Source organism: Anolis carolinensis, chromosome 2 (assembly GCF_035594765.1).
Source record: "Anolis carolinensis isolate JA03-04 chromosome 2, rAnoCar3.1.pri, whole genome shotgun sequence".
Lineage (NCBI taxonomy): Eukaryota > Metazoa > Chordata > Lepidosauria > Squamata > Dactyloidae > Anolis > Anolis carolinensis.
In genome coordinates this window covers 12,700,367-12,725,113 of record NC_085842.1, presented here as the reverse complement: position 1 = coordinate 12,725,113, position 24,747 = coordinate 12,700,367, and the positions used below count along the sequence as shown (strand labels likewise).

Genomic DNA, 24,747 nt, shown 5'->3' with positions numbered 1-24,747 from the left:
CATCTTCATCGCTATGATACTTCACCTTGTTGATGGGAAGCTTCCCACCGGAGTGGAAATCATCTATCGGACAGATGGCAAGCTATTTAACCTCAGCAGACTGAAAGCCAAAACCAAGGTCACCACAACATCTATTATAGAACTCCAATATGCTGATGACAACGTAGTCTGTGCGCACTCAGACGAAGACCTACAAGCCACTCTAAACACCTTTGCAGAAGCATATGAGAAGCTCGTCCTCTCACTGAACATCGAGAAAACCAAAGTGCTCTTCCAACAGACACCAGCTAAACCCTCTGCAAAGCCAGGAATACAGCTTAACGGTGAAACATTAGAAAATGTTGACCATTTCCGCTACCTTGGCAGCCACCCCTCCACAAAAGTCAACATTGACACTGAAATACAACACCGCCTGAGCTCTGCGAGCGCAGCATTTTTCAGAATGAAGCAGAGTGTGTTTGATGACCGGGACATCCGTAGAGAGACCAAGGTGCTTGTTTATAAAGCCATTGTCCTCCCAACCCTGCTCTATGCCTGCGAAACGTGGACTGTCTACAGACGACACTGAAATACAACACCGCCTGAGCTCTGCAAGTGCAGCATTTTTCCACATGAAGCAGAGAGTGTTTGATGATTGGGACAACCGTAGAGATACCAAGGTGCTTGTTTACAAAGCCATTGTCCTCCCAACCCTGCTCTACGCCTGCAAAACGTGGACGGTCTACAGACATCACACTCAACTCCTGGAGCGTTTCCATCAGCGTTGCCTCAGAAAAATCCTGCAAATCTCTTAGCAAGACAGGCGGACAAATGTCAGCGTGCTTGAGGAAGCAAAGACCACCAGCACTGAAGCGATGCTCCTACACCATCAACTCCGCTGGACTGGCCACGTTGTCCGAATGCCCGATCACCGTCTTCCAAAGCAGTTACTCTACTCCGAACTCAAGAGCGGGAAACGTAATGTTGGTGGGCAGGAAAAGAGATTGAAAGATGGGCTTAAAGCCAACCTTAAAAACTGTGGCATAGACACTGAGAACTGGGAAGCCCTGGCCCTTGAGCGCTCTAACTGGAGGTCAGCTGTGACCAGCAGTGCTGCGGAGTTCGAAGAGGCACGAACGGAGGGCAAAAGGGAGAAACGTGCCAAGAGGAAGGAGTGTCAAGCTAACCCCGACCGGGACCGCCTTCCACCTGGAAACCGATGTCCTCACTGCAGGAGAACATGCAGATCAAGAATAGGTCTCTTCAGCCACCTAAGAACCCACCCCCAAGACACCAAGGATGGAAGGCAATCGTCCTCAAACTACGAGGGATCGCCTAAGTAAAGTAAGTAAGTTGCCCGTCCCCCATTTCTGTAATGCTGAGGAGTGCTTCTCAAAAGGGAGGAGACACAAGAAATAAGAGAGATTGATTCCTTTAATCAAACACAACCGAACAAAACCCACAACATGGGAGCATAAAAAAAGAAAACGTAATTAACAAACTTCATGGTGTCCCTGCAACTTCAACAAACTTTATGATGTCTAGGTTGCTGGGAGTTTTCCAGGCTGCTTGGCCATGTTCCAAAAGCATTCACTCCTGACGTTTCGCACACACCTGTGGCAGGCTTCCTCAGAGGTTGTGAGATCTGTTGGAAATCCGTGGAATAATGTCCAGGGTGGGAGGAAGAACTCTTGTCTGTTGGAGGCAAGTGTGAATGTTGTAATTAATCACCTTGATTTATGCCGTCTCTGCAACCAAACTGGTAGGTCTTTCCTTATGTCTGTCTTAGTTGGCCACCATGGTCCCAACTCCAGTCCTTGAAATGCTATTAAGATGTTGCCCTGAAAATGGGGGGCAAATCTTGGCTTATTTTCAGTCATGGGAGAAAAAGGAGTATTGGAGGATAATTTGGGGAGGGGGACAAAAAATGTGGCCTGCCAATCATACTATTCTCAGCCATGCTCAAAAGGATCTATGCCAGTGGTTCTCAACCCCCATGTTGAAAAACGCTGCTCTATCACCTCAGTGGAGGTGGATGCATGTTGCCATTTGGGAGTTGTAATCGCTGGGATTTATAGCTCACGTACAATCAAAGAACATTCTGAACCACAGTAACAATAGAATTGGGCCAAACTATGGGCCGCACAACTCCCATGTCCAGCAGAAAATACTAGAGGGACCTGGGAGGAATTGAGAGTGATTTAGGGGAGATGTAGTTCACCTACATCCAGAGAGAACTGTGAACCCAAACAATGATGGATCTGGACCAAATTTGGGCCAAATACCCGATACGCCGAAATCTGAATACTGGCAGGTTGGTGGGATTAATTTTGTCATTTGGGAGAAGGACAGGCAGAAAGATTGTCAATCTTTTCTTCCAAAGGTGCTCCTAAGACCATCAGAAATCTGTGTTTTCTGGTGGTCTTTGGTGACCCCTCTGACATCCCCTCGCGACCCCTTCAGGGGTCCCGACCCCCAGATTGAGAAACGCTGTTGTAAGTCAAAGTTGTCCATACCATACCCTTAAAGACGGGGGTTGAAATTGCACGGCATCTTGAGATGCTGCAGAACTACAACTCCCCGACTAACAACTTTGAAGAATGTGAAGAGTTTCGTCCTATTAACTCCCTTGGTCTGAATCCTACTGGTTATTAATGTCAAAGTAATGATTTGTGTAGTGTGAAATGTTGACTCCTTGTTAAAGCTAAAGTGTGTGCGATGTTTCGGGAAGAATTCCAGTAGAGAAGTGGTTAAACGCATAGAGTTAGATTTACTGGCTAGAGTGACATTACGGAGCTTCCATTTACGTACTAGAAAGGAATGTGGGCAGGCATTAAGTTATCTGATTGGTTTCTTCGCAGGTCGCTGTCAATTCTGCTGGACTTGAGAGTGAGCTTCTCCAGCTGTGTGCTCTGTATATGGCTGTAAATAAAGTTAATTACCGCTGGGCTTGGCAGACAGCTATGTGTGGATGTTTGTCCGTGTGTCTAAACAGATGCTAGATTGCCGACGGAGGAAAGACTGAGACGGAGAGTTGATTGTGTCTCAGTTTAACCCTCACATTGATAATTAATTCCCAGCTTAATAGCCCTGTTGGCTCCACCAAAGGTTCGACAGCGGTGCTAACTCTGCTGCTTCAGTGGGCTTAATGGTTTCGGGACGAACAGCTGGCTTCTTCCCTCACACTGCCCCTCCATTGTACGAATTGCGGGGCCCCATCCACGAGGAAACCCCTCTGGGTTCCCCGAAGCCCCTTCTCGCTTCGTGAAACTTCTGGTGCTTCTGGAGGGTCCAGCTGTAGCTGAAGTAGCGCCCGCACTCGTCGCAGCGGAAGGGCTTCTCCCCCGAGTGGATGATCTGGTGCGACTCGAGGTTCGACTTGTAGGTGAAGTGCCTCCCGCACTCCAGGCACTCGAAGGGCTTCTCCTTGACGTGGAACCGCTGGTGCATCTTCAGGTTGGCGCTGAAGTTGAAGGTCTTGCCGCAATCCGGGCATTGGTGCACCTCTCTCGCCGGACCCTTCTCGGCCTTTGTGTGGCAGAGGTGCTGGAGGAAGCTCCTCTCGAATTCGGAAAGCTGCGGCGGGCTTCTCTCGCTTTCATCGGGGTCTCCTTCGGGTGACGGGGTCTTGGGGAGGTAAGTCCCTTCGGAAGAGATGTAAACAGTATCGCAGTCCCTATCCTGGCTTTCTTCCACTGCCTCCTTCTCATTCTCATCTGTTTCACTCTTCTCCTTGGAATCACCTGAAGGAAGGGAAGTTTTGGGAGAGGAGATCAGCAAAGTGGGAATGCAAATCCAAATTATTATCATTACTAATGTATATCCCCGGTTGTTGCCCACCTGTCATAGGGGATGCTACCCTCCTACATTTTCTTCTCCAGCTCTTAGAAAGCCTACTTTCTTCTTTCTACAGCTCTGAAAAGACCTATTTTCTCCTGAAAAGGCCCACTTTCTCCCTTCTGCAGCTCTAAAAACCCATTTCCTTCTAAAAGGGCCCACTTTCTCCCTTCCCCAGCTCTGAAGACATATTTTCTTCTTAAAAGGCCCATTTTCTCCTTTCTCCAGCTTTGAAAGGGCCTACTTTCTCCTATCCTTAGGTCTATGTCAGGATCTCCAATCCTCGACATCTCTGCTCAGCTGACAAAGAACAGATGCCAGTCATAAAGCAGGCCGACCATAAAACATCAATTACCCTCTGGTATGTGAGAGTCCCTATATATGTGGCACAAAAGAAGGTTCTGGCATTCGGTACAATAAAAACTTGTTGGAATCTACCCGCGTGTGTCTTGGTGCTTTCTTTGGAAGACGGGCCCACAGCACAACTGGGAGGAGAGAACCCGACAATTTGTACCGAATCACCTACTTTCTCTAGCTCCTACCTACAGCAACATGGAGGGAGGAGAGAGAGAGAACCAATTCGAATATTCCCGGGGAGAAGAAGCAAGCGCCGACGGAGAAACGAGGGAGGCACCCCACAGCCTCTTGGAGGAAGCAAGCTCCGATGGAGGGGAGAGGGAAGAATCCCACACCCCCGTGGACGCAGCCACTTCCCCCCCAACCGTGGCCACACAATGGTAGTGTCTTGGTGCTTTCTTTGGAAGACGGACCCACAGCACAACTGGGAGGAGAGAACTCGACAGTCTAAGAGAGCTCACCTTCTCCCTTGTCCAGCTCTGAAAAGGTCTATTTTCTCCCCAAAAGGCCCACTTTCTCCCTTCTCCAGCTCTGAAAAATCCATTTTCTCCCAAAAAGGCTCACTTTCTCTGTTCTCCAGCTCTGAAAAGGTGTATTTTCTCGTGAAAGGTACGATTTTCTACCTTCTCCAGCTCCGAAAAGGCCTATTTTCTCCTGAAAAGGCCCACTTTCTCCCTTCTCCAGCTCTGAAAAGACCCATTTCCTTCTGAAAGGGCCCAGTTTTAAAGAATGGTTGGATGTGGGGGGAATGACAGTGGATGATGATGGGAGATACAGTCCACCCAAATCCATAACCTGACCCAGATTTGAATACTGGTGGGGTTTGAGGGGAATGGGCCTGGACATTTTGGAATTGTAGGTACTGGGATGTATAGTTCACTTGCAATCACTGAGCACTCTGAACTCCACCCAAGATGGAACTGGGCCGAACTTGGCACACAGAGCCCCCAAGACCAGCAAAAAATACTGGAGGCCTTTGAGGGAAATTCACCTTGAATTGAGGAAGTTGTAGTTCACCTACCTCTAAGAAAGCACTGTGAACCCAAACACCAATGGATCTGGACCCAACTTGGTACACATACCTGATATGCTGAAAATTGATTACTGGAGAGGGTTGGGGGGAACTGATCTTCCTTTTCTGGGAGTTGCAGTTTACCCACAACCAGGGAAACTGTGACTTCCACCGATGATGGACCCGGGCCAAACTTGGCACACAGAACTCCCATGACTATCTCAACCTACTGGAGGGTTTTGAGGGGACTGACTCACCATAGGGGGAGTTGTAGTCTACCCTATAGCTAGAGAGCATCTAGAGCAGTGGTTCTCAACCTAAGATGTCAACCACATGCAAAACTGCTTCTTCTCCTAGATCAGTGGTTCCCAACCTGTGGGTCCCCAGGTGTTTTGGCCTACAACTCCCAGAAATCCCAGCTAGTTTACCAGCTGTTAGGATTTCCGAGAGTTGAAGGCCAAAAATATCTGGGGACCCACAGGTTGAGAACCACTGATCTAGGGCAAACGTACAGAACCTAACAAACTTTTAAGTACTGATGGAATTTCACAAGGTTACAACTGGCATGATTTCAGTTGTAGTAGTTAATCCACAACCTTATGCATTTTGTACAAATAACCCGTGCAACACTGGGTACCCAAGCTAGTGTATTCATAAAACCAAAACAAACCATGGCTACTAAGCATTATTATTACATAATCCCTACCCTGGGCATCACTGGGTACCTAAGATAGTAGGGCTGGGCTGTAGCTCAGCTGGTAAATCACCAGCAGAAATAAGATCTACCAACCGAAAGGTGGCCAGCTTGATGTTGATGTAATTGTTTTTATGTAGTTTGAAACTGTACTTATAGTTTAAAGCTAGCTGTCGGTGTGTGTGTCTGTAATCCAGAATGTAATCCAGTAGTGAAACGGTTAAACGCATAAAGTAGAGATGTATGCTTAGAGTGAAGTAGTTGGAGCTTCCCATATGTGACAGGGCGTATGTCATGTTTTTAGATAACAATGGAATGTGGGATGTTACTTCTCATGCCGGCAAATTGTGTAAATAGTGTGTAAATAACTGCAATAAAGTTCAAGCGCTGTTTCAACTGTCAACTGAGAAGTCCGGATTTTAAGCAGTTTTCCCAGAAAGTTGGAGGAGAGAATGGAGACTGAGAGGTGATTTGTCTCAATTTAACCATTTCCTGACATTTGAAGCCCGGTCGGGGTGAGCACCTGACCGTCAAGCCCTACTCACTGTTTACCTAAGCAGTTTGAAAACAGCTTAGAGCTGGAAGTAGAGAAATTAGGTACTGCTAATCAGCAGGGGATGTATTTAACGACACCATAAAGGAGTGGTTCTCAGCCTGGGGTCCCCAGATGTTTTTGGCCTTCAATAATAATAATAATAATAATAATAATAATAATAACTTTATTTTTGTAGCCCGCCTCCATCTCTCCGAAGCGACTCGGGACGGCTCACATGCAGACAAGCCCAGACAACAACAGGTTAAAAATACCCTAACAGCTGATAAACTGAGTGGGATTTCTGGGAGTTGTAGGTCAAAACACTTAGGAACCCACAGGTTGAGATCCACTGCCATAAAGAACAAGACCGGAAATGCTGGTGACCAAAAGGAAGGAGGAAGTCCTGATGGCTTTTTGTCATAGAGAATGGAGCAACAGCACCCCCTTGTGGCTGAATCCAAGCTCAGCCTCCAAACTGGACAAGATACCTCTTTTCTGTTCTGTCTGTCCAAATGGCACTGAATGTTTGCTGTGTATGTGTACTGTGATCTGCCCTGAATCCCCTAGGGGTAGATAGGGTGGACTATAAATAGTGTTATATTATTATTATCAACACAACGACGTTGTATGGCACAGCAAACAAGATAGATATGCTGGATTTCGTTTCGCAAAACCACAAGTCGAACACTTCCCAAGTGTCTAGGACTGTGTGATGTATTTTCGGATGATGTGTGCAGATCCCAGTAGGGTGGCCTTTTGCAGTTGGCAGATGGTGATTTTGTCAATGTCTATTGTTTCCAAATGCCGGCTGAGATCTTTTGGCACAGCACCCAGTGTGCCCATCACCACCGGGACCACCTGTACTGGTTTATATTATTATTATTATTATTATTATTATTATTATTATTATTATTATTATTATTATTGTTATAGTAGACTATAAAAATATAAAGAGAACTAAAACCCAGATTAGATGTTGTTGTCCTCCATGGCCCTCCCATTGTCCATCGACCCCATAGAAAGATGGTAGCATTCTGGTATTGCCCATTCCAACCAAAATAGGTACCTTGAGCTGGAGAAGTGACGTCCTCAAAACTCTCCTCCACAACGTCCATGAGCAGGGTGCTCTCTCCGGGATCCGTCGAGATCCATTCCTCCTCTGGGGAAGGCTCGGCCTTTCTCTTAAGGGTCACCGGATCTTCAAAGCTCTCAACTTTCATGTGCAACTTTCGACTCTTCCTTGGACCTGGTGGGATCCGTCGCTTTTCTGCGGAAGACTTGAGCTTTCTCTTAATGGTCACCGGATCCTCAAAACTCTCCACTTTCACGCACGGTGTCTTGTCTCTCAGACGTGGCACGCTCCATTTCTCCTCGGTCTCTTTATTAACGGCCACCGGGTTCTGAAAACTGTTTCTCGGATCTGGTGGGACCCATTCCTCCTCTAGGGAAGACTTGGGCTCCTCCTTAATGTTCAACAGAGTCTGAACACTCTTGTCCTCCATACGCGGCATGCTCTCTCTCGGATCTGGTGGGATCCATTCCTCCCCGGTGGAAGGTTCGGGTTCTTTCTTAATGGTCACCGGATTCTGAAATGGAAACAAAGCACAAGTGAAAATGGAAGAATCAAAGGAAAGTTAATGTGGATGGAAGTTCTCCTGAAGGACCTCAAGTTGGTTGCAAGGAAAGCTTTGGACTGAATTGCAGGATGGAGAAAATAAAGCCGGACCTTGGTATCCCCCCACTCCATGGATGTCAAAATCTCTGGATGTTCAAATCTCATATTATACAATGGCATATTTATTTATTTATTTATTTAGTGTCAAAAGCATTGGTACAGCAAATACATTTCAAATAATGGAAATAAAATAGAAAAGAAAAGAAATCACAGGCAACTAAATAGTTTTGGACCAAAAGCGGGCAACAGCAACCGCATTGTCTGTAGCTTTAAGCAACTCCTCCTCCGTACATGAGGCAGGGCATTGTGGGCAAGCATACATATGCGGAGTTGTTTGTTCTGCTCCACAGTCACACAAGGTGGAGGATTCCTCCAGGTAGTGCCACCTTGCCAAGTTGTCTTTTGATCTGCCCACTCCTCTTATGAGTCTGTTCAGGGACTTCCAAGTTGCCCATTCCTGGTTTGCCCCTGGAGGAAGGAAGACCCTCTTGGGGGGCCATCCAGTTGGGATTGCCAGGTTTAGATGCCCAGAGGGACACCCTTGCTGTTGCTGGAGGAACATCAAGAGGAGTGGTGGTTCTCATGAAGCCCTTCCTTGATTTGAGTCTGGTGGGAGGAGGGTGATAGCCATGCAGTGGGTGGCTTTCACAATGTTCGACCTTCTTTCTCTCACCGTTAGCAGCAACTTCCCGTTGCACGTCAGGAGGGGCAATGCCAGCTAACTCGTAGAGTTTATCAACAGGTGTAGGTTTAAGGCATCCCGTGATGATTCTGCATGTTTCATTCAGTGCTATGTCCACCTGCTTTGCATGGGCAGACTTGTGCCAAACAGGACAGGCATACTCAGCAGTTGAGAAAGACAAGGCCAGGGCTGATGTTCTTATTACTTGTGGGTCTGCTCCCCATGCGCTGCCAGTCAGTTTCCGCAGGATGTTGTTGCGTGCAGCTACTTTGTGCTTGGTGTTCATGCAGTGTTTCCTATATGTTAGTGTTCGGTCTAAGGTGACACCAAGGTATTTAGGATGGAAACAGTGTTCGAGCTCTTGGCCTTCCCAAGTAACTTTCAGTTTCCTGTTGGCTTCGCGGTTACGTAGGTGGAAAGCACACACTTGTGTCTTGGAAGGGTTGGGCTTCAGGTGGTTCTCTTTGTAGTAGCTGGAGAGATCTTTCAAGGCATTAGTGAGTTGCTTTTCAACTGTTTCAAAATCTTTTGCTTGTGTTGTAAGGCCAAGGTCATCAGCATATATAACGCTCTTTGTGAGTGGAGGTTGTGGCTGATCGTTCATGAAGATATTAAATAAGGTTGGTGCAAGAACGCTGCCTTGGGGTAAACCATTCTTTTGCCTCCTCCATCTGCTTTTCTGGCCCTGAAACTCCACATAGAAGCTGCGGTTTTCTAAGAGGGTCTGGACAGTTTTTGTAAAGTCAAAGTCCCGGGTGATATGGTAGACTTTATGCAGCATTTTTCTATGTTGCACCGTGTCATAGGCTGCCGTAAGGTCCACAAAAACTGTTCCCGTGATGCAGCCTTTCTCGTAGCCTTCCTCGATATGCTCAGTCAGATGAAGAATTTGACCTGTACAGTTTTTCCCTGGTCTGAAACCTGCTTGTTGTGCAATAAGCTTGGGTTCGATAACAGGTCCTAGTCGATTTAATAGCATCCTCTCATAGACTTTATATAGATGACATAAGAGGGAGATTGGTCGGTAGTTCCTGGCATTGGAGGCATCTTTACCAGGTTTTAAGATGGCAATTATCTTAGTTTTCCTCCATGCTCTGGGAATCTGTTTGTGTGCCAGGCATTGATTGTAGAATTTCAAAAGCCAGTTTTCAGCTTTGGGCCCCAAGTGTTTGATTTGCTCCATCATCAGGTCATCTAGGCCAGGTGCTTTACCAGTCTTACATCGCTTGATGGCTTCTCTGAGTTCTTTCAGGTTTAGAGGAGAAGACAACTGGTGGGTTTCAAGTTCTGGCACCCTGTTGATTTTCATCAACAGGGTGCCAGAACAGGGGACACGGAAAGAGCCTCCCCGAAGATTGAGTGAATTCAGTCGGGCGTCCCCTGGGCAACGTTTCTTGTAAGCGGCCGATCTTTCCACCCCAAAAGCATTGGAAAAGCATTTCCACCCCAAAAGCATTCCTGCTTCATAGGAAATCTGCTACAAAACAGGAGCTTTTTTGTTGAGTTCCTGGGTCAGAGATGGTGAAAACAAAAGAATGGCCTGCCTCAGGGGAGCGTGCTTGCTCCATCAATGTTCAACATTTACACAAATGATCAGGCATTGCTAGAAGGCACAGAGAGTTTCATCTATGTTGACGATCGTGCCATCACCGCCCAAGCAGGGAGCTTTGAAATGGTTGAACGGAAGCTCTCTGAAGCTTTAGGTGCTCTTACTGACTATTACAGGGAATATCAGCTGATTCCTAATCCATCTAAAATGCAGATGTGTGCTTTTCAGTTTAAGAACAGAGAAGCATCTTGAGCTCTGAGGGTGACATCGTGGTGTGGTTTGGAGGAGTTTGGACCATGGATGATGGGACTTGCAGTATCTTCACTCACTTCCTGAGACCACTAGGACCCTCACCAATGTCTGATAAACACCAAACTTGGCACATAGAGCCCCCATCACCCACTACATATTCTGGTGTGGTTTGGGAGAATTTGGACCATGAATGATGGGACTTGCAGTATCTTCACTCACTTCCTGAGACCACTACGACCCCCACCAATGATTAATCAAGACCAAACTTGGCACATAGAGCCCACATGACCCACTACACATCCTGCTGTGGTTTGGAAGAATTTGGATCATGAATGATGGGACTTGCAGTATCTTGACTCACTTCCTGAGACCACTAGTACCCTCACCAATGTCTGATAAACACCAAACTTGGCACATAGAGCCCCCATCACCCACTACACATCCTGGTGTGGTTTGGAAGAATTTGGACCATGAATGATGGGACTTGCAGTATCTTCACTCACTTCCTGAGACCACTACGACCCCCACCAATGATTAATCAAGACTAAACTTGGCACATAGAGCCCCCATGACCCACTTTGCGCCCTGGCGCTGTTTGGAGGGGGATAACCCATGGACAATGGGACTTGCATATGGGAGTTGTAGTTCTCCCACACCCACTAAATCCAGCTGATCTAGACTACACTTGGAACACAGGCAAACAATGCCTTTCTCAAATTATTATCACAAGATGTCTACGCTCCACACCACTGGAGAAATTAGTTTAGCCGGCATAGCACCACCTGACATTCATCGGGAAGTAGAGCCTTTAACGAAAGGACCAAGGCAGTGATATCTCTAGCCCATACCCTGTTTGGGTATCAGCCAGCATGCCAACGCCTTAAATGAAGAAACAGCTTCCTAAGATCCACAGAGATACTCGCAGGAACACTTTGGCAAGTGAGAGTCCAAAAGTGGCAGGCTAAAACTCGGAACCTCAATCCATGGCTGATACTTGATGAGAAACTCCCCCCTGGGCAACAGAAGAATGGGCAACTTGGAAGGCACTCTGAGACCACAACCCTAATTAATGGGGCTACAAAGTGGAGTCCACGACATGCGAGTGTGGAAAAGAGCAAACCACAGACCACTGACTACAATGCAGTCTGAGTCCTGCCATATGCACAATGGAGGACCAGAGGAACCCCAAGTGGCCAGATTCTGCTCAAAGGACATTTAGTATCATGTCCAGTTTTTTAAAATGTGTGTTTTCAAATCTTCTATATATATAAACGGCTTTTGGCATCACGGCGACTCACAAAACAACAAAACCCAACACCCCCCAAACTCTAAAATTGGCAACACAATCCATCATCCCTGCCTCCAGTAAGATACAACACAATCACACAAAAAACACAATCACAACACCAAAAAAAGGCCAAAACCCACAACAGGCAATGTGCCATGCATTCTATATTTTGTAATCTATACATATAAAAGAGTGATGGCATCATGGCGACCCACAAAACAACAAAACTACAGGCCCCCCAACCTCGAAATTTGACAACACAACCCATCATCCACGCCTCTAGGTTGATACAACAAAAAGAAAAGAAAAATAAAGTCCTAATTAGAGAGAGAGGAATAATTGCTTTTATCCAATTGCTGCCAGTTAGAAGACTAAGCTCCTCCAACTTGGTCTCCTAGCAACCCAATAAAAAATAATAATAAACACTAAAAAAATAATACAATAAAATACTATAATAATAGAAAATAACAAAAAATAATACAAGAAAATAATAAAATATAATAAATAAAAATATAACTTACAATAAAATTAATGAAAAATGCAAATAACGTCAAATAAAAATTACACAACAATTTTTAACCAATACCACCACCACTTTGCCACAGCAACGCGTGGCCGGGCACAGCTAGTATATATATAAAATACAAAATAATAAATACAGCCAGATATTGGAGCTGCAAGGATATTCAGTGCAATTCAACCACACCAATAAAAGATTAACCTTCGTAAAAGGCGACCAGGCTTTGAAAAAGTGATACTACTCTGAAGCTAGGTAGCAAGCACGCAGGCTTTGAACCACTGAGGCTATTCATTACAATTCTACCACCCCAAAAAAACATTCCCCTAAAAGGCAACTACCTAACCTTCCAAGCAGCAAGCCTATTCCTTTCTATTCCATCTCACCAAACAAGGATTCACATAAGAAAATGGCCAGGCTTTCAGGCTACAAAGCTATTCACTGTTATTCCACCTACCTAACAAAGAATTCCCATATGCCACAGCAACGCGTGGCCGGGCACAGCTAGTACATTGTAAGTGTGTCCTCAATTCACTTCTGACACGATAAATAAGTAAATAAATGCCCCATCCCTTACATAAAACGGTGAGGAACCATTTTCGACCCAGAGTTGGTTGACTCCATAGATGCACAGCCTCCGCTCCCGATCCCTGACCCATTTTTCCCTTTTACCTGATTTAGTGGGATGTCCAGAGAGTGGATCCCACCCTGAAGAGAAGGCAACTTAGAGGGAATCTTAAGGGTTTTTTTACGGTCTCCGACTTCCATGTCTTCTCCTGAAGGAAAGGAAGAGAAGACCAGAAAGTGTCCATGGGTATGATTTTCACTGCACGAAACCTCCGAGAAAAATGCAACATTATTATAACCTTAATTATATCATACCTTTCTCCCCATACACACAGACACATCTATATCCATTAAAGGATAAAAAAAAATTGGCTTAGGACAAAACAACAAAACTACACATCCCAGAAACACTAAACTTGGCAGCACAACCCCTCATCCATGCCTCTACGTTCATACAACAAAAAGAAAAGAAAATTAAAGTCCTAATTAGAGGGAGGGGAATAATTGTTTTTATCCAACTGCCGCCAGTTAGAAGGCTAAGCTCCGCCCACTTGGTTTCCTAGCAACCCACTCAGCCCAGGGGACAGGCAGAGTTAGGCCTCACTTAGGCCTCTTCCACACTGCCTATAAAATATGAGGATACTCATAGCCTGAGAGTATTTAATACACAATAGTTTTGTTGTTTTTGGCAACTGTTGCAAAGCAACTTGCAAAAATGCAAAAAGGAAGGATATGAATATTAAAATTTTATATATATATATATATATATATACACACACACACACACACACACACACACAGTATGTGTGTATATATCTATATATATAAAAGGGTAATGAAATTTCGGCCTAGGACAAAACAACAAAACTACACATCCCAGAAACAGTAACTTGGCAGCACAACCTCTCATCCATGCCTCTACATTCATACAACAAAAAGCTCCAGCTACTCCAGAAAACAGCCAGGCTTTGAGACTGCAAGGCTATTCACTGCTATTCCACCTGGCCAACAAAGGATTCCCATAAGCCACAGCAACACGTGGCCGGGCAAAGCTAGTATATATCTAGCGTTGCTGTGGCAAAGTGGTGGTGGTACTGGTTAAAAATTGTTGTGTAATTTTTATTTGACGTTATTTGTATTTTTTAATTAATTTTATTGTAAGTTATCTTTTATTTATTATATTTTATTATTTTCTTGTATTATTTTTAGTTATTTTCTGTTATTATAGTATTTAATTGTATTAATTTTTTAGCGTTTTTAATTATTTTTTAGTGTTTTTAATTATTTTTTATTGGGTTGCTAGGAGACCAAGTTGGAGGAACTTAGCCTTCTAACTGGCAGCAATTGGATAAAAGCAATCATTCCTCTCTCTCTAATTAGGACTTTATTTTCCTTTTCTTTTTGTTGTATCAACCTAGAGCCGTGGGTGATGGGTTGTGTCGTCAAATTTCGAGGTTGGGGGGCCTGTAGTTTTGTTGTTTTGTGGGTCGCCGTGATGCCATCACTCTTTTATATATATAGATATTCACACACATAGATGCTTGGAGTCTCCGTATGGAGAGAAAAAGCAGGATATAAATAGACATAATAGTAGTAACAGTATAACAGACACTTTTTAAAATGTTTGTAATAGCAAGATATATTATATAACACGTTCTTATAATGCATAATAATATAATCATCATATAATGTATTCTTATAATGCACAATTATAGTCACAAATGCAAAATAATATAAGTCATATATAATGTATTCTTATAATAACACATAATATAATAGTAACATAATGTATTCTCATAATGCATAATAATATAACAGTCAAATATAATGTATTGTTACAATACACAATAATGTCATATATAATGTATTCTTACAGTGCAAAATGATATAATAGTCATATGTAATGCATTCTTATAATGCAAAATAAGATATTAATCGTATATAATGTATTCCTATAATAATGCATAATATAATAGTCATATATAATGTATTCTTATAATGTACAATAATATAATAGTCACATATAATGTATTCCCATAATGCATAACAATATAACCGTAATATATAATGCATTCTTATAGTGCAAAATAATGTAATAATCATATATAATGTATTGTTACAATGCACATATAATGTATTTTCATAATGTATAATAATATAACAGTCAAATATAACTGTATATTATAATACATATAATATATTGTTACAATGCACAATAAAATAGTCACATATAATGTATTCTTCTAATGCACATATGTGTTCTTACAATGCATAATAATATAAGTCACATATAATGCATTATTATAACACATAATATAATAGTCATATATAATGTATTTTTATAATGCATAATAACATATATAGTCATATACAGTATTATATATTAGAATAATAAAACAGAATTGTATTACATAATTACAATCTTTCAATAGGCAAGATCTGCAGACCAATTAATTTATGTAGCATTTTTAAAAATATTGCTTTATCTTGCTGTGCTTTCAATATTGCATTCATTTTTATATTATGTATTTTTTTGAATTTTGTAGTAACAATAAATGCAATATAAAACTGCAACAAGGCATGGCAATATCAAATATTTTGTTTTTCTATTGCATTTATTTTTTATATGCTGCATGACTACGGCCAATTAATAATACATAAATATATATAATTATTATTATTATTTTAGTATGCACAGGCATATAAATCATCAGTATTATGTATACTAAAATAATGATACTCATATTTATATATATTTGAATATTATTAATTGGCCGTAGTTCGGTTGCATATCAAAAATAAATACAATATAAAAACAAAATATTTGATACTGTCATGCCTTGATGCAGTTTTATATTGCATTTATTGTTATTACAAAATTATATATATATTATATATATATATATATATATATATATATATATATATGCTCATTATTCACCCCAATAATATGAACCAGGGCCTTGTCCATTGCATCAATGGAAATCTTCCTTTTTCTAACCCCTCCTTCCCAATTTTTGCAAAATTTAATTAATGCAAAAAAATTAATGCACTGGAATTATGGAAAGAAGTCCTACCTTTTCAAGGGGATTCCCTTCCTTTTTTTTTTTTTTTTTTTTTGCAAAATTTAATTAATGCAAAAAATTAATGCACTGGAATTATGGAAAGAAGTCCTACCTTTTCAAGGGGATTCCCTTCCTTTTGTTTTGCAAAATTTAATTCATGCAAAAAATTAATGCACTGGAATTATGGAAAGAAGTCCTACCTTTTCAAGAGGATTCCCTTCCTTTTTTTTTTTTGCAAAATTTAATTAATGCAAAAAATTAATGCACTGGAATTATGGAAAGAAGTCCTACCTTTTCAAGAGGATTCCCTTCCTTTTTTTTTTTTTTGCAAAATTTAATTAATGCAAAAAATTAATGCACTGGAATTATGGAAAGAAGTCCTACCTTTTCAAGGGGATTCCCTTCCTTTTTTTTTTTTTGCAAAATTTAATTAATGCAAAAAATTAATGCACTGGAATTATGGAAAGAAGTCCTACCTTTTCAAGGGGATTCCCTTCCTTTTTTTTTTTTTTGCAAAATTTAATTAATGCAAAAAAATTAATGCACTGGAATTATGGAAAGAAGTCCTACCTTTTCAAGGCGATTCCCTTCCTTTTTTTTTTTTTTTGCAAAATTTAATTAATGCAAAAAATTAATGCATTGGATTATGGAAAGAAGTCCTACCTTTTCAAGGGGATTCCCTTCCTTTTTTTTTCTTTTGCAAAATTTAATTAATGCAAAAAATTAATGCACTGGAAGTAATGCAAGAAGCCCTTTCTTCTTTTTCTTTTCTTTTTTTTGCAAAAATTAATTAATGCACTGGGATTAATGCAGAGAGGGCCCCTTTTCCCGTGTGCATTAATCTCCGTGCATTAATTAATTGAGCCTTAATTAACCCCCACCAAGCCAAAACAACAAGGAAACACTCTCAATACAAACCTTGCAGCGTCCTTCTCCTCTTTGGGCGGAGGCAACACTTCGGGTTCCCATTCGACCTGCAAAGAGAACCATAGAGAAGGGCGTTGCTAGTGCGCATGCTCCGCCCCTCAAATGCCTCCAAATAGAGGGCGTTCGCATGGGAGCCGGAAGTGTCTACACTTCCACCCCGCTCCTTGATTGACTTTCCTCTTTGGCCCTTCCTATTCCAAGACTAAAAAGTTCTTTAAAGTTTTACAAAACTTTGCTTAAGGCAAGTCACACTCTCTCAGCTTCAGGAAGGACTGTATTTGCATTCATTTGAAATATATCTGCCTATATTTAGCAGAGCTGAATTGCAACTGGATTATTATTATTATCATGTAATTATTTCAATGTTTATACGCTGCAGGTATAAATCAGCAATTTGCATTACTTGAACAAAATAATAACAAGCATTATTTTTATTATTATTATTTCAATGTTTATATGCTACAGGTATAAACCAGTAATTTGCTTTACTTGAATAGAATAAAATAATAATATTTTGTATATTATTATTATTATTATTATTATTATTATTATTATTATTATTATTATTATTTCAATGTTTATATGCTGCAGGTATAAACCAATAATAATTTGCTTTACTTGAATAGAATAAAATAAGTATTTTGTATATTATTATTTTTATTGTTATTATTTCAATGTTCATACGCTGCAGGTATAAATCAGTAATTTGCATTGCTTGAACAAAATAATAACAAGTATTTTGTATATTATTATTTTTATTATTATTATTTCAATGTTTATATGCTGCAGGTATAAATCAGCAATTTGCATTACTTGAACAAAATAATAACAAGTATTATTTTTATTATTATTATTTCAATGTTTATACGCTGCAGGTATAAACCAATAATTTGCTTTACTTGAATAGAATAAAATAAGTATTTTGTATATTATTATTTTTATTGTTATTTCAATGTTCATACGCTGCAGGTATAAATCAGTAATTTGCATTGCTTGAACAAAATAATAACAAGTATTTTGTATATTATTATTTTTATTATTATTATTTCAATGTTTATATGCTGCAGGTATAAATCAGTAATTTGCATTGCTTGAACAGAATAAAATAATAAGTATTTTGTATATTATTATTATTATTATTTCAATGTTTATATGCTGCAGGTATAAATCAGTAATTTGCATTACTTGAACAAAATAATAACAAGTATTTTGTATATTATTATTATTATTATTATTATTATTATTATTATTATTATTATTATTATTATTTCAATGTTTATATGCTGCAGGTATAAACCAGTAATTTGCTTTGCTTGAATAGAATAAAATAATAATAAGTATGTTGTATTATTATAATATTATTATTGTTATTTCAATGTTTATATGCTGCAGGTATAAACCAGTAATTTGCTTTGCTTGAATAGAATAAAATAATAATAAGTATGTTGTATTATTATAATATTATTATTGTTATTTCAATGTTTATATGCTGCAGGTATAAACCAGTAATTTGCTTTACTTGAATAGAATAAAATCATAAGTATTTTGTATTATTATAATATTATTATTATTTCAATGTTTATATGCTGCAGGTATAAACCAGTAATGTGCTTTACTTGAAAAGAATAAAATAATAATAAGTATTTTGTATATTATTATTTTTATTATTATTATTTCAATGTTTATATGCTGCAGGTATAAACCAGTAATTTGCTTTACTTGAATAGAATAAAATAATAAGTATTTTGTATTATTATAATATTATTATTATTTCAATGTTTATATGCTGCAGGTATAAACCAGTAATGTGCTTTACTTGAATAGAATAAAATAATAAGTATTTTGTATTATTATAATATTATTATTGTTATTTCAATGTTTATATGCTGCAGGTATAAACCAGTAATTTGCTTTACTTGAATAGAATAAAATCATAAGTATTTTGTATTATTATAATATTATTATTATTTCAATGTTTATATGCTGCAGGTATAAACCAGTAATTTGCTTTACTTGAATAGAATAAAATAATAATAAGTATTTTGTATTATTATAATATTATTATTATTATTCTTTCAATGTTTATATGCTGCAGGTATAAACCAGTAATTTGCATTAGAAATTTGCTCACAATCTCTGAGGATGCCTGCTATAGATGTGGGCGAAACGTCAGGAGATAATGCATCTGAAACATGGCCAGATAGCCAGAAAACGCACAACCCAGTAGTTTGCATTTTTTGAATATAATATTATTATTTGATATATTATTATTATTATTATTGACACAACGACGTTGTATGACACAGCAAACAAGATAGACATGCTGGGTTTCGTTTCACAAAATCACAAGTTGAACACTTCCCAAGTGTCTAGGACTGTGTGATGTATTTCCGGATGATGTGCGCAGATCCCAGTCGGGTGGCCTTTTGCAGTTGGCAGATCGTAATTTTGTCAATGTCTATTGTTTCCAAATGCCGGCTGAGATCTTTTGGCACGGCACCCAGTGTGCCCATCACCACCGGGACCACCTGCACTGGTTTCTGCCAGAGTCTTTGCAGTTCCATCTTGAGGTCCTGATAGCGGCTGAGTTTTTCCTGTTGTTTTTCGTCAATGCAACTGTCACCTGGGATGGCAACATCAATGATCCAAATCTTTTTCTTTTCCACAACTGTGATGTCTGGTGTGTTGTGTTCCAGAACTTTGTCAGTCTGGATTTGGAAGCCCCACAGTACCTTTGCGTGCTCATTCTCCAATACTTTTGCAGGTTTGTGATCCCACCAGTTCTTTGCTGCTGGGAGGTGGTACTTGGGGCATAAGTTCCAATGAATAATTTGGGCCACATAGTTGTGCCTCTGTTTGTAGTCTGTCTGTGCAATTTTCTTACAGCAGCTGAGGATATGATCAATGGTTTCATCGGTTTCCTTGCACAGTCTGCATTTTGGGTCATCAGCTGATTTTTCGATCTTGGCCTGAATGGCCTTTGTCCTGATGTCTTGCTCCTGGGCTGCAAGGATCAGGCCTTCTGTCTCCTTCTTCAGGGTCCCATTCGTGAGCCAGAGCCAGGTCTTCTCCTTATCTGCTTTTCCTTCAATTTTGTCAAGGAACTTTCCATGCAGTGTTTTGTTGTGCCAGCTGTCAGCTCTAGTTTGTAGTGCGGTTTTCTTGTACTGGTTTTTTGTCTGCTGTGCTTTGAGGAGTTTCTGATTTTTGACTTCAATCAAAGCAGGTTCTTCACTTTGCTTTACATATTCTGCCAGGGCATGTTCTTCTTCTTTGACTGCTTGTTTGACTTGTAAGAGTCCTCTGCCCCCTGATCTTCTAGGCAGATAGAGCCGGTCAACATCGCTGCGGGGGTGCAGGGAATTATTATTATTATTATTATTATTATTATTATTATTATTATTATTATTATATATTATACGGGGAGCAAAGGCCCCAATAATACTCTGGGATTATTGTAATAATACTCTGGGACTTCCGAATTAATACTGACCGGGTTTTGGAGCACAAGACTCCTGACCTCACAATTGTGTTAAAAAATAAAATATGGATTATGGATGTTACAATCCCAGGTGACAGCAGAATCGATGAGAACAACTGGAAAAGCTTACACGATATGAGGATTTAAAGATTGAACTGCAAAGACTCTTGCACAAGTTGGTCAAGGTGGTCCCAGTGGTGATGGGCACACGGGATGCAGGGCCTAAAGACTTTGCTGTGTATCTAATAACAATAATAATATTTTAAATGTTTACATGCTGCAGGTATTAGTAACTTGTATTGCTTCTGTTGAAAATAATAATAATAATAATAATAATAATAATAATAATAATAATAATAATGATGATGATAACTCATATATCTTTGTGTCAATAATATTAATACAACTATTTTAATGTTTATATGCTGCAGGTATTAATCAGTAATCTGTATTGTTACAATATCTATATATATAAAAGAGTGATGGCATCACGGCGACCCACAAAACAACAAAACGACAGTCTCCCCAAACTCGAAATTTGACAACACAACCCATCATCCACGCCTCTAGGTTGATACAACAAAAAGAAAAGAAAAACAAAGTCCTACTTAGAGAGAGAGGAATAATTGCTTTTATCCAATTGCTGCCAGTTAGAAGGCTAAGCTCCTCCAACTTGGTCTCCTAGCAACCCAATAAAAAATAATAAAAAACACTAAAAAATTAATACAATAAAATACTATAATAACAGAAAATAACTAAAAATAATACAAGAAAATAATAAAATATAATAAATAAAAATATAACTTACAATAGAAATTAATTTAAAATGCAAATAACGTCAAATAAAAATTACACAACAATTTTTAACCAATACCACCACCACTTTGCCACAGCAACGCGTGGCCAGGTACAGCTAGTAATATAATATAAATATAATAATAATAATAAAACTCAAGAAAACTCATGACCATTCATCATTCACTGCACCCTCGCAGTGATGTTGACCGGCTATATCTGCCTAGAAGATCAGGGGGCAGAGGACTCTTGCAAGTAAAACAAGCAGTCAAAGAAGAAGAACATGCCCTGGCAGAATATGTCAAGCAAAGTGAAGAACCTGCTTTGATTGAAGTCAAAAATCAGAAACTCCTCAAAGCACAGCAGACAAAAAACCAGTACAAGAAAACCGCACTGCAAACTAGAGCTGACAGCTGGCACAACAAAACACTGCATGGAAAGTTCCTTGACAAAATTGAAGGAAAAGCTGATAAAGAGAAGACCTGGCTCTGGCTCACGAATGGGACCCTGAAGAAGGAGACAGAAGGCCTGATCCTTGCAGCCCAGGAGCAAGACATCAGGACAAAGGCCATTCAGGCCAAGATCGAAAAATCAGCTGACGACCCAAAATGCAGACTCTGCAAGGAAACCGATGAAACCATTAATCATATCCTCAGCTGCTGTAAGAAAATCGCACAGACAGACTACAAACAGAGGCACAACCATGTGGCCCAAATGATTCATTGGAACTTATGCCTCAAGTACCACCTCCCAGCAGCAAAGAACTGGTGGGATCACAAACCTGCAAAAGTATTGGAAAATGAGCACGCAAAGATACTGTGGGACTTCCGAATCCAGACTGACAAAGTTCTGGAACACAACACACCAGACATCACAGTTGTGGAAAAGAACAAGGTTTGGATCATTGATGTCGCCATCCCAGGTGACAGTCGCATTGACGAAAAACAACAGGAAAAACTCAGCCGCTCTCAGGACCTCAAGATTGAACCTCAAAGACTCTGGCAGAAACCAGTGCAGGTGGTCCCGGTGGTGATGGGCACACTGGGTGCCGTGCCAAAAGATCTCAGCCGGCATTTGGAAACAATAGACACTGACAAAATTACGATCTGCCAATTGCAAAAGGCCACCTTACTGGGATCTGCACGCATCATCTGAAAATACATCACACAGTCCTAGACACTTGGGAAGTGTTCGACTTGTGATTTTGTGATACGAAATCCAGCATATCTAATAAAATAATAATAATAATAATAATAATAATAATAATAATAATAAACCTCATACAGTCCTAGATACTTGGGAAGTGTTCGACTTGTGATTTTGTGATACGAAATCCAGCATATCTTTCTTGTTTGCTGTGTCATAATAAAAGTAATGTTAGAGTATAATAGAATAATATAAAGTGACAACAGTATAATCATAATAATATATCAAAGCATAATGTAATAAAATATAATGCAAATGATAAAAATACAGTAATAATATAATGCTACTAATCATGACTGGTCATAATATCATGATAATAATATACAGTATAACAATATTTTAAGAAATGCCAATAATAATAATAATAATGGCAATAATAAAATATTGATAATAATACCTAATGATATGCCAATAATACATAACAATATAATAAGAAAAATAATGCTAATAATAATATAATGACAATATTAACACGTGATTATAATAATATAATGAGGATAATATATAATAATATAAAGTGATGGTATTAATAACAACAGTATAATCATAATAATATATCATAGTATAATGTAATATATGCAAATAATAATATTATGGTAGTAATATTGTGATCATAGTAATCATAGCTGGTCATAATATCATGACAATAATATAACAATATTTTAGGAAATGCTAATAATAATAATAATAATGGCAATAATAAAATATTGATAATAATACCTAATAATATGGCATTAATATATAACAATATTATAATACAAGAAAAACAATGCTAATAATAATATAATGACAATATCAACACTTGATTATAATAATGAGGATAATATATACTATAATAATATAAAGTGATGGTAATAATAACAACAATATAATTATAATAATATATCATAGTATAATGTAATATAATATAATGCAAATAATAATAATATGGTAATAATGTAATGATACTAATCATAGCTGGTCATAATATCGTGACAATAATATATAACAATATTTTAAGAAATGCTAATAATCATTATAATAATGGCAATTAAAAATTGATAATAATACCTAATAACATGACAATAGTATATAACAATATTATAATATAAGAAAAATAATGCTAATAATAATATAATGACAACATTAACACTTGATTATAATAATATAATGAGGATAATATATAATATAATAATATAAAGTGATGGTAATAACAACAATGCAAATAATAATAATATGGTAATAATGTAAGGATACTAATCATAGCTGGTCATAATATCATGACAATAATATATAACAATATTTTAAGAAATGCTAATAATAATTATAATAATGGCAATTAAAAATTGATAATAATACATAATAACATGACAATAGTATATAACAATATTATAAGAAAAATAATGCTAATAATAATATAATGCCAATATTAACACCTGATTATAATAATATGAGGATAATATATAATAATACTGTATAAAGTAATGCTAATAATAATAGTAATAATATAATACCTAATAATAATATGAGAATATAAATATTATAATATAATATTATAAAGTAATGCTAATGCTAATGCTAATAATAATAATAATGTCATACCTAATAATGGTATGAGAATAATATATAATAGAATAATATATGTTAATAATTAAAATAATAATATAATACCTAATAATAATATGAGAATAATAAATATTATAATATAATATCATAAAGTAATGCTAATAATAATAATCTCATACCTAACAATAGTATGAGAATAATATATAATAGAATAATATAAATTAATGTTAATAATTAAAATAATAATATAATACCTAATAATAATATGAGAATAATAAATATTATAATATAATATTATAAAGTAATGCTAATAATAATAATAATGTCATACCTAATAACGGTATGAGAATAAGATATAATATAATAATATAAATAGTTAATAATTAAAATAATAATATAATACCTAATAATAATAATAAAATAATGAGAATAATATATACAAATATTATACTATAAAGTAATGCTAATAATAAAAATAATAATAATGTTAATCATAATAATATAATAATTTATATGGCAATAATATATCATAATATAAAGCAATGTAAATAATAATGATTTAATTGGTTAGCTACCTCTTATCTCTTCAGTCCTCTGCATTCCTTTCTCAGGTCAATGGGGTTTAATGTCCCATTGAAATCCCAACCCAAAATGCTTTGCATTGCAAACAAAACAACAACAACAACAATAACAGAGAGAGAGAGAGAGAGAAAGAGCCAGCCACGTCACTCTCTGCTTCCCTCCTCTTGCAGCCGGATCCCAAAGCTGCCTAGCAACCAGTGAC

General features: G+C 38.3%; 1 protein-coding gene across 1 annotated transcript; it reads right to left on the bottom strand.

Moving 5' to 3' along the window:
• Window positions 1–1,395: 1,395 nt before the first annotated feature.
• On the bottom strand, window positions 1,396–24,694 carry LOC103282312 (zinc finger protein with KRAB and SCAN domains 3). The gene is made up of 5 exons (XM_062973218.1): window positions 24,539–24,694; window positions 16,928–16,983; window positions 13,050–13,153; window positions 7,481–8,000; window positions 1,396–3,722 (listed from the first exon to the last, which is right to left on the bottom strand). Exons 3-5 carry the CDS (start codon window positions 13,143–13,145, stop codon window positions 3,160–3,162), a joined length of 1,179 nt encoding a protein of 392 aa, XP_062829288.1. The 5' UTR covers window positions 13,146–13,153; window positions 16,928–16,983; window positions 24,539–24,694; the 3' UTR covers window positions 1,396–3,159.
• Between the last annotated feature and the right edge of the window lie 53 nt (window positions 24,695–24,747).